The 11,771-nt window shown below is 33.0% G+C and overlaps 1 protein-coding gene across 1 annotated transcript; it reads left to right on the top strand.

The window, feature by feature from the left end:
* Window positions 1–5,211: 5,211 nt before the first annotated feature.
* On the top strand, window positions 5,212–10,282 carry LOC108812799 (coatomer subunit gamma). Its single transcript, XM_018585164.2, has 18 exons — window positions 5,212–5,372; window positions 5,579–5,676; window positions 5,765–5,815; window positions 5,886–5,999; window positions 6,080–6,280; window positions 6,370–6,471; window positions 6,896–7,003; window positions 7,082–7,315; window positions 7,525–7,775; window positions 7,897–8,068; window positions 8,153–8,308; window positions 8,399–8,449; window positions 8,599–8,739; window positions 8,820–9,017; window positions 9,107–9,238; window positions 9,323–9,496; window positions 9,580–9,819; window positions 9,896–10,282. The coding sequence occupies exons 1-18, from the start codon at window positions 5,327–5,329 to the stop codon at window positions 10,088–10,090; spliced, it is 2,664 nt and encodes an 887-aa protein (XP_018440666.1). The 5' UTR covers window positions 5,212–5,326; the 3' UTR covers window positions 10,091–10,282.
* The last annotated feature ends 1,489 nt before the right edge of the window (window positions 10,283–11,771 follow it).

Genomic DNA, 11,771 nt, shown 5'->3' with positions numbered 1-11,771 from the left:
GCGGACCTGATTAGTCGCAGAAGGAGTTCGAGTACTCGTCATTGTGGTTATAGATCTGAAAAAATAAACGTGAAACGGTGAGAATGAGTAAATTGAAAGAGACAACGTTTTATGTTCATCTTTTCCACGAGTTTGATGACTTACCGGCGTTAGGGTTTACAGAGAAACGGCGCTACGGTTTACAGAGAAGAAGCGGCGGCGCTAGGGTTTAGAAGAAGCGGCGGCGCTAGGGTTTAGAAGAAACGGCGGTGCTAGCTAGTGTTTAGAGTAAGCGGCGGTGAGAACGTTGGTGAGCACGGTGGCGAGGGCGACGGTTTGTTCGGAAATAGTGGAAGCGGGGGCGCTAGGGTTTAGAGGAATCGGCGGCGCTAGGGTTAGAAGAAGCTGCGGCGACAACGGTGAGAATGAAGTGAGATAGATAGCCGACGTTGAGAACGATGGTTGTTCGGAAATAGTGGGAATTCGAATCGCCTTTGATATCACCGGTGAGAGAGAACTGTTAGGGTTTCTGTTCGCGGAAAATGAAAAAAAAAAAAAAAATCACCTTATATATTGGGTAAATAATCCGGTTAGCTTTAAAAGTACATTGGTAAACTTTAAGGTTTGGTCCGGTTTAGACGACTTATTCTGGCTGATAATGTACATCAGACGACCTAATATTTAGTCGTCTGGGAACAGAAGACTAAATATTAAGTCGTCCAATACCCTAAAATGAACCCCTAAACTAAAATGACTAAATTAACTTACTAACCACGTTATAAAATCAAATTATACTTCAATAGTGTTTACTATACACAGAAATGAACACGCCTAGGTAATTTTAAAAATTTTCAAAAACGGTTTTAATGCTTTCCAAAATCTAACCCTAAGAACACATACAATACTACAACATATGTTGATGAAACATAAACTAAAGAATATCATGACTCACTACTTTTACTCATCTGGGCTGAAAACAATTGAAATTTGTTATATATTAATTTATATCTCTTAAGACATATGTTAATTACATAATTCCAATTTTTCACTTATCAAAATATTTTTTACAAAATTTTTAAATTATGTTTAAGAATAACTGTCCAGACGACTTAACTTAAAGTCGTCTGGACGACTTATTTTCAAGTCGTCTGTAAACAGACGACTTGCGAGGGGTAGAAACGTAAAAAAAAATCCGTTTTTTTGTTTGTTCACAAGGAGATAGTTGTAATTTCAATAGCCTTTTAGGTTACTTTTGCCTTTGACCCAAGTTGGGGTACTCTTTTGGGTTTGACTCCAAGTTTTGAGTCACAATTGGTAATTCTCCCATTTTGATAAGGAACAAACTTTGGTTATTATTCATATTGGTAAAGATAGGTTATCAACTATATAAAAACTGTACAGCTTAATAAAACCATTTATAAAGGCTTATAAACAATTTATAATTTATAAAGGCTTATAAACAGTTTATAATTTATAAAGGCTTATCAACAATTTATAATTTATAAGAGTTTATAAGGGTATGTAAATAATTAGTAAGGGTTTATAAAACATTTATAAAATTTTATAAAAACAACTTATAAACTATTTATAAAGGTTAATGAAATATCTATAAGATTCTATAAACCATTTATAAAGGCTTAAAAATCAATTTATAAAGTCTATAAACCATTTATAAATGTTCATTAAAATTATGAAAGTTTATATTCAATTTATAAGGGGTATATATACAAGTTTAAGAGTTATATACGTTTAGAAATCAATTAAAGGTCTCTACATCATTTAAAAAAAATTATAACCATTTAGAAAGGCTAATAAAACAATGTAGGGTTTATAATGGTATGTAAATAATTTGGTTTATAAAAAAAATTATAAAGTTTATACACCATTATAAAATTTTGTAAAACAATTTATAAGGATATGCAAAATTATTTGTAATAATCTATAAACCATATATAAAGGCTTATAAAACAAGTTATAAAGTCTATAAACGGTTTATAAATGTCTATAAGAAAGTTATAAAAGTTTATAAATAATTTATAAGGGATATGTATACTATTAATAAGGGTTTATATTGGTGCAGAAACCAATTATAAGGTCTCTATATTATTTATAAGAGTATATAACCATTTATAAAGGCTTATAAAATGATTTATAAGGGTATGTAAAATATTTTATAAGGATTTATAAAGGTATGGAAGTAATTAATAAGGATTTATAAATGTATGTAAATAATTAGTAAGGATTATAAACCATTTATAAAAGTTTATAAAATATATATAAATTTTATAAACCATTTTTAAGGATTTATAAATCATTTAAAAAGAATCTATAAGGGTATGTATGTAAACAATTTGTTTGTTCATGACTTTATAAAGAATATCTTTTATCTGTATTTTAATCATTTGATTAGGAAATAACATTAGATTTCATGAGGCTTTAATCTACTTGTTAAATCTAAGCTGACATTAATTCTACTTTGATGTTAAATAACTTAAGTTTTTATAAAAACCTGTAAAACTTGGTAAATAAATCTTATTAAATAATAAAAGAAGTTACCAGATAGTAACAATTCTCACCTCATAAAAAATGATAAACGATAATAGTTATAACTTTATAGTAATGATAAAATAAAATTCACTTTTAATAAACTGTTCTTGTCATCCACATTTGCTACATTTGTATGTAATCGATTTCGACCTATATTTTCTATACTCCCACGAATTAAGTATCCTCTCTTTTTTCACTCCTTCCACTGAGAAAATGAGTAGATGGAGGATGACAAAAAAATAATATTTGAAGGAATATCCCAATATGCTACAAGATATATACTTTCTGAATATGTTAGTGTAAATCTAATAAGAAAATTAAGAATAATAGAGAGGGGTACAATCAAAAATGAAAGATGAAAAATAAATGTTTTAGAATTATATTTATAAAACCTTATACATACCTTATTGCCAACAAGACTATTTGAAGGAGATATAAGAGGATTGGTTATATGAATATGTTCTATACCACGGACTTGGTTAACTCTTTGAATATTTCTCAATTCAGTCTCATGATGTGTGTGAGTTTCTCTCTGCAACATTAATCATGGAGTTATTACTAAAAAATAAATCTGTTCCAAAATAAGTTTTGTAAACCCTCAAAAATATAAAATTTAAGCAAATATTTTTGAAAAAGAATATCTCAACAAAATTAGGAACTTGAGTAGTAGAAATTTTCAATGCCTGAAACACAAAACATGAAGTAAATAAGTATCATAACATTATTTTGTAAGTCTTCATAAATGTAAAACTGTAATATATACCTCAAAAATATTACTACTTTTAATGAATATGCAAGTTTTGTGTACTAGAAACTTATCTCGGAGTTCTATCATGTTTGACACAAGTAATGGTGATCTCTGTGTTCTGTTTGCAACATAAAGCACAAATTAATAAGCTTATAATTATTTTATAAGTCCTCATAAATGTAAAGTTGTAATTAATACCTCAAGGATTTTGATACTTCCAGCAATGAGGATTTTATATTTCCATCTGCAACGTAAAAACTTGAATCCAATAATTGATATACAATAATTTTATAATTTCTTATGAAAATGTAAAAGGAGTATTAATATACCTCAACGAAATTAATACAGCTACCCTTGTTTGGCACAATAAAAACAGAAAACATTAATTTCCATTCCCCACAAATAGAACAAATTCCAGGCATTATAACTGGATCAGGGAATATAAAAATATATATTCAAACATCAAAACTTATAGAAACGGTATATCTTTCTATAATATGAAATTCATAAAGGCTTATAAATATCTCGGAGTATAATTTCAACATTGAAGCTTTGTCGACATCACATAAACAGATCATTTTTGAAATATTTCAACTTAAAATATAATTAAACAAATCGTTTTCAGAAAAGCATAATTAAAAGATAAAAATCACTTTTTGATGCTTCCTTCTCAAATTATCTAGACACCTCTCTGATCTTCTTCCTCTGTTCGCCGGATAGCGTCTAGATCTCGTCAAGTTCGCTAGCGATTGCAAAGTTTGCCAAAACTCGCCGGCTTCGTCAAATTTCTCCGGAGAACTCGTCAACTTCGTCAAATTTCGTCAAATCTGATCATCGTAAAGAATTTAAGATATCATTTGATTTGGTGGAGCTCGTGATTTGAAGAAATTGTGAGAAAAAATATTAGTTTTGTGTTTAATTAGTTAGGGATACAATTGTATTTTTCCTATTTAAATTTAATTGTAAAATTGGTTAAGGTAAAAATGAAATATGATACAAGAAATATAGTAGTTTAGGCAAATTCCCACAATATATTGCCACGCAAATTTTGGTGAATTGTTCACTAAATGTTCTTATAAATAAGGTAAAAAGAATATTAAATCAGGAAACGTAGATTAAACTAAAACCAGCAGAAAATATACAAAATATTATATACAAGTAAAAACTGATAAAATTAACAAATTCAAATAAATTAATCCACACGAATCACTAAACGGTACAAGAACCTAGTTTAAGTAATAAAATAACCATTTGATGTAAAAAAAATTTATATATATATAAAGAAAACGAGAAAATAAGAACATTAAAAATATATATATCCTAGGATATCCTTAAAAAGGTTTGTTTCAAAAATATAGCCTCTTAGTATCAAAATAACCAAAATGTTTTATTAAAAAGACAAATAAACATTTACTAGAGTTAACTAATCTAGATTCTAAACCTTAGGATTTAGAGTTAAGTGGTAGAATTTTGGGGTTGAAGTTTAAAATTTTATAAAATAAAAATAAATATTAAAAATTTGAAAATAAATATTAAAAAATAATTTCAAAAATTATTTTTGAATTTCAAAAAAAAATTTGGAAAACAAAATTGTCAAAAAAGTTTCAAAATAAAAATTATAAAAATTTTGAATTTAAAAACATATAATTCGGAAACTATAAAAATAATTATATTATTTTAATTTATTTTATTTTATTTGTGTATATATATAGCTAGGATATAAAAGTTTTTTACATATTAAATAAAATATTTGGATATTTTTCTTCATTAAAGACTTTTTGTGATAAAGATTTGAAATTGGTCTATCTAGGAGATTGTCCTAAAAAAAACTGAACCGAAACACCTAGACCGTCAAATAAGAGTATGACGTGGCGGAAGATGGAGCAGTTAGTACTCGGGAACCAAATCAAGTGCGGATGCAGCTGATCGCTGCTCTCCCTTCATCCTCCCTACTCTTGAGTCTTCTCAAAATATTATTCCTTCTCCGTTCCGCGCATTTGCATCAAAGGGAAGAGATCTGAGGAAATCGAGATATCAGAAGATTCATCAGCTATGGCTCAACCACTCGTGAAGAAAGACGATGATCTCGACGATGAGCGTATGTCCTCCTTCTTTCTCTCTTTGGTTCAACCATTTCTGGTTTTTAGATCTGTGCGCATTATCATTTAGTGTAATCGATGCGTAGATAGATCTGCACGACCTTGTATGGAAATGTAGATTCGAATATCATCGTGAAGAATGTTGTTATGTTGTGATTAATTTGTGTCAATCTGGATCCGGTATTTACTGTTGTTTGTGGATCAGTGGAGTTTTCTCCATTCATGGGAATTGAGAAAGGAGCAGTGCTTCAAGAAGCCAGAGTCTTCAATGACCCTCAGCTTGATCCTAGAAGGTGCTCTCAGGTAATAAGTCTTTTTTTTTATTGTTTGTTATTCTGTTTCTTTCTGTGGCATTTTTAGCACATAAATGTTTTTGAATGGAATTTGTTAGGTCATCACGAAACTTCTTTATCTTCTTAACCAAGGGGAGTCATTCACCAAGGTCAGTTTCTTTTTGTTGTAGCGACGTTTATTATTTGGAATGCACTTGTCACATTTTGCTTCATGTGCAGGTTGAAGCAACAGAAGTCTTCTTCTCCGTTACAAAGCTTTTCCAATCTAAAGACACTGGTTTGAGGAGAATGGTCTACTTAATCATTAAGGAACTATCTCCAGGATCGGACGAGGTTCCTGCTCCATCTTTGGCTTAGAATTTGCACTTCACTGTCGCTACAATTTCTAATTTAGGTGTTTTCTTTCTCTATAGGTTATTATTGTGACAAGCTCCCTGATGAAGGATATGAACAGCAAGATTGATATGTACCGTGCAAATGCTATTCGTGTCCTCTGCCGAATCATTGACGGAACCCTTCTTACTCAAATTGAGCGCTACTTGAAACAAGCTATCGTGGATAAGAACCCTGTTGTTTCCAGTGCAGCTTTAGTCAGTGGACTTCACATGCTAAAGGTCTCCCTTTAACCACCAAATCACCAACTTTAATTGACCTGTTTCCTAGTGTGAGATTTAGACTGATACGCTTCCATTCTTGTTTCCAGACAAACCCAGAAATTGTTAAACGATGGAGTAACGAGGTTCAAGAAGCTGTACAGTCAAGAGCAGCCCTTGTTCAGTTTCATGCCCTCGCTTTGCTTCATCAGGTACATTATTTGATCTTGTGTCAGCCGAAAGTTAATCGTTTCCTCTTTTCTGGTCATGGGGATTTAGTCATTCACTGACAAGTGACAAGTAACATCTTTTTCCTTGTAGCATATTACTAAAGTATTAAGTAGAAACATAAAAATAAGCTTTATAGTATTTTACTTCTATATAGTATGGTCATTGCTACATACCTTTCATATGTCTATGTTGATGCGTATGCTTCATTTTCTTGCTAATGTTTCATGAGACCATGCCACATATGCAGAGTTGAAATCCTGACCTGCTTTATCTACCTATATTGTTCACTCTGTATTAGCTCCAAGTGACTACATATCATGTCACTCTGCTGTAGGGTCTTCTTGTAGATCATAGGAGAAGTGATCTAATGAACGTTTACTAGTATTGATTATCTATCATATCCAGATACGCCAAAATGACCGCCTGGCTGTCAGCAAGTTGGTTGGTACTTTGACCAGGGGAGCTGTCCGTTCTCCTTTGGCCCAGTGTCTCTTGATACGTTACACCAGTCAGGTTTTGGCCTCTATTTTTCGTGATAATATGATGTGTGTGAAAGTCTTGGCTTGATCAACTTTAATTTTTACTATTCAGATTATCCGGGACATGGGCAACCATAGCCAGTCTGGGGAACGTCCGTTTTATGATTTTCTGGAGAGTTGCCTTCGCCACAAGGCAGAAATGGTGATCCTTGAGGCTGCAAGGGCTATCACGGAGCTTGATGGTGTGTCAAGCCGAGAATTGACTCCAGCAATCACTGTCCTCCAGCTCTTTTTGAGTTCCCCTAAACCAGTGCTGAGATTTGCTGCTGTCCGGACACTGAACAAGGTGTACAATTCGTTTATTTCTTTTTTTGGACACCTCACTACAAAACTATTCTCTTTATTTCATGACAGAAAAATTGAAAGCCTGTTCCTGAGTTTTCCTAGCTTCATCAATGTCTTTAATTGAGGATAACGAGATGCTGTACAAGTGATAGACACTGAAAAATCTTCCCTATGTACACTGTATACTGAATCGAGGTCTGAACTGCGCAGGTTGCAATGACTCATCCTATGGCAGTCACCAACTGCAACATTGATATGGAGAGTTTAATTTCTGATCAGAATAGAAGCATTGCTACACTTGCGATCACCACACTTCTGAAAACAGGGAATGAATCTAGTGTGGAACGGTTGATGAAGCAGATAACTAATTTCATGTCAGATATCGCAGATGAGTTTAAAATTGTGGTAGTGGAAGCCATAAGATCGTTGTGTGTGAAATTTCCACTGAAGTATAGATCATTGTAAGTGAACGTTTAGGTTTATTATTGGTAGTTTTGGTCTGTAGAAGTTACTATTCTATCGAGGTGTCAAGATGTGTATCACTGGCATATGGTAACTCTGCCTCACTCTTTTCCTTTGTAGGATGAACTTCTTGAGCAACATTCTTAGGGAAGAAGGTGGATTCGAGTATAAAAGGGCAATTGTTGATTCTATTGTAACCATAATCAGAGATATTCCAGATGCAAAGGAAAATGGATTGCTCCATCTTTGCGAGTTTATCGAAGATTGTGAATTCACTTACCTTTCAACTCAGGTAATTTGCTTTTCGCCATCTTTTACCTGGGATTGTAGCTGTTCATTGTGTTCATTGTTATTTAATTTTTTTTTTTTTGCGTAGATCCTTCATTTCTTGGGAATTGAAGGGCCGAACACCTCAGATCCTAGCAAGTATATCCGGTATATATACAACCGTGTGCATTTGGAGAATGCAACTGTTCGAGCAGCTGCTGTTTGCACACTTGCGAAGTTTGGGTTTATGGTTGAAGCTTTGAAGGTATAGAGTTATCTTATTAAGCGTCATTAAGGTTTTTATATATCATCCTCGGTTAATGACAAATATATTGCATCAATAATTGTCTTGCAGCCCCGGATTACGGTCTTGCTGAAGCGCTGCATCTATGACAGTGATGACGAGGTTTGTGCCTAGTCGTATTGAAAAGTTGCCTTCTAGTCATTGGTTGCAGTAGTAAATCTGTGGTCCTATGGATATCAGCATGTCTCGTTATATACCGATTGCATGCTTGGGTTTCGGTCTAATTCGAGTTTCAACGTCTTTATCTCCAGGTTCGTGATAGAGCAACACTCTTTTTGAGCATACTTGGCAACGATGATGGCCTTGTTGAAACCGACAAAGATAGCAGAGAGTTCCTCTTTGGTTCTCTGGAGGCCCCTTTAGTCAACATGGAGACAAGTCTGAAAAACTATGTGAGCTTATGACGTCCTTGTTTTCTACTCTATATATACTTTGGGAAGACAGTTACCTTATTGTATCTTTGATGTTGCAGGAGCCCTCTGAAGAAGCTTTTGATGTTGACTCTGTGCCTAAGGAAGTCAAATCGCAGCCACTTGCAGAGAAGAAAGCCAAGGGTAAAAAGCCCACAGGTCTTGGTGCTCCACCACCTGCACCTGTGTCTGGGTTTGATGCATATGAAAGACTTCTATCATCTATTCCAGAGTTTGCTACCTTTGGCAAACTTTTCAAGGTTTGTATACAAATTTTCTGCACGCGCTTCTCGTTTGAGTTTACTCTTATTCACACATCCTTATTGGTTAAACATGTGGTTATTCTCAGTCTTCCTCACCTGTGGAACTAACTGAAGCAGAAACAGAATACTCAGTCAATGTTGTAAAGCATATCTTCGAGAGTCACGTTGTCTTTCAGTATAACTGTACAAACACAGTACCAGAGCAATTGTTGGAGAGGGTAATGAGCATAATAATATATTAGTTGAAAGCTACTTGAAGCCTTTCTCCTTGACAATTCCTTTCTTCGTCCCTTGTTTTGCAGGTCAATGTCATTGTAGATGCTTCAGAAGCAGAGGAGTTCAGTGAACTATCTTCGAAGCCACTAAACTCGCTCCCTTACGATTCTCCTGGTCAGGCCTTTGTGGCGTTTGAGAAGCCAGAAGGAGTCCCCGCTGTTGGAAAGTTCTCAAACACATTGACTTTCGTTGTCAAGGAGGTACGTACATGCCTCATAAGCTTTCAGTTTCGCCCACTTTTGGTTGACTAGTGTAAATAATCACATGTTCAATGTATGAACAGGTTGACCCAAACACAGGTGAAGCAGAGGACGATGGTGTGGAAGATGAGTACCAGCTCGAGGACCTTGAGATTGTCCCTGCTGACTACATGGTGAACGTCGGTGTTTCAAATTTCAGGAATGCATGGGAGAACATGGACCCAGAGAACGAGCTTGAAGATGAGTATGGGCTTGGGCCAAGAGAGAGCTTGGCCGAAGCAGTAAAAGCTGTAATTGATGTTCTTGGCATGCAGTCTTGTGAGGTTAGGCGAGCTTCTCCCTACTCTGAATACAATTCTCGAGTTGTCCTTCTTAATGCATTGTTTTATTTGTGTTCAGGGGACGGAGACAGTTGCAAGTAACGCAAGGTCACACACAAGTTTACTGTCAGGTTTGTACATAGGGAACGTGAAAGTCTTGGTGAAGGCGCAGTTTGGAATGGACAACAGAAAGGAAATTGCAATGAAACTGGCTGTTAGAGCAGATGATCAATCTGTCAGCGAAGCCATTCACGCCATTGTTTCTGGCGGCTAAAAGTGTTCTTGCGACCGATCAAATACATTGAGAGTCATAACTATCCTTTCATTCAGATTTGTTGGCAACGTTTTGCCCTTTTGGTCTTTTGATGGTGGTTCATTTTTTCTCAACAGTTTTTGGATTAATGCTATTGTTAACATTAGTATAAATATTCTTTTGAATTATAGTCATCGTTCTTTCTTTCGTTGATTAGACAAGTTTTCTTAATTATATATTGACTACGAAGTTGTTCGATGAGATTCAGTAGCTGAAAAATATTCCAATAGTAAAAGCTTCATGTAACTCCTTCAATATTTATGGAGATGCACACAATTTCATTGCTTCAAGTTCCAATTGTCCCTGTTCCATTTATAAAGTGGACCACCCTAAGTTTATGTGTATTTTTCAGATTTTGCTGCAAAAGCTATTGAAGTTTATTTAAATTGAACCCTTAATTATGAAGTAAAAAGAGGTGAAAAAATTGGACCCTATGCATTTGCACCTTAGGCACATGCATAGAGCTGTCAATGCATAAAACAACATATTCTTTTGTAGAAGCACATCATATTATCATTAGAACAAAGAAAAAAATTGAAGTGAAAGCAAATATTTATACGGCCACGGGTCAAACAATAAAAATAAACAACAATGGCGTAAGATTTTTTTTAACAAAATTATTTTAACTTCAAATATGTTTATATATTTTATTTATTTATAAATTATTTTATTTTTTATTAATAATGCTATGATTTTAGAATTGGAGAAAATTATGATCCATCTCTATATTATTTTAATTAGGAATTTAAAATTTATATCAAAATATTTTTTAAAACTTTTAATTTTTATTATAACTACAAATGTTAATTTTCAATCTAAATTTATGTTTAAATATTACAAATATATTATTTATAAATAAAAAAACTAAAAACATAAAATAAATATTATATCATTTATAAATAAAAAAAACTAAAAACATAAAATAAATACCCGCTCGGTTGGGCAGGTCAAGATCTAATTAGTCTTATATATTATATTATCTCGGGTCATTAGATTTTCAGTTTGGTTTACTTTTCTTTTGTTTTCCATTCTTTTGGGCATAGATATATAAACACAAGGGTCAAGATTCAGTGGGAAACATCGGCTTCCTTGTTTTACTATGCATATATTAATATATATACACATAAATATAATAAAGTACAAAAATAATCTTCGATTAATTCCTGATCCCCTATATACTAAAGCACAAGTCACTTGTGCAATCAGAATTTGACATGTAGAATTTAAAAAATTAATTAAAATAGTTTTCTATATTACAATTTTCCAAAAATTATATATAGAAAAAAAAAGAAATCCTAAATCTTCGCATGCCACTACCACGTTCATGTTTCTTAAAAACTGTCATTTGTAATTAAAAAAATCATGTCACGGTTTCAAAAAGTTTTAACTAACTCTTACATAAACTCAAGCAACTAATTTATTCTCCCAGTCTATTTCTTTTACAATCATCGTCTACTCTTCTTCCTCTCTGTTTTTTTTCTTTTGTTTTGAGTGCAGTAAAAAGTGTGTACACGTTTTTATTTCAGATTTAATTTTCTTCCATTTTCATTTCATCTTTCTCGCTCATTCTTTTTAAATGTACTCCTTTCAAAGCTTTCTTCAAGCAAGAAATGAAAACTCAGAATTTTGTCAGCAATTTTAG

Source organism: Raphanus sativus, chromosome 6, assembly GCF_000801105.2.
Source record: "Raphanus sativus cultivar WK10039 chromosome 6, ASM80110v3, whole genome shotgun sequence".
NCBI lineage: Eukaryota > Viridiplantae > Streptophyta > Magnoliopsida > Brassicales > Brassicaceae > Raphanus > Raphanus sativus.
Note: the sequence above shows the minus strand (reverse complement) of the source record. Positions and strands in the feature narration are given on the sequence as shown.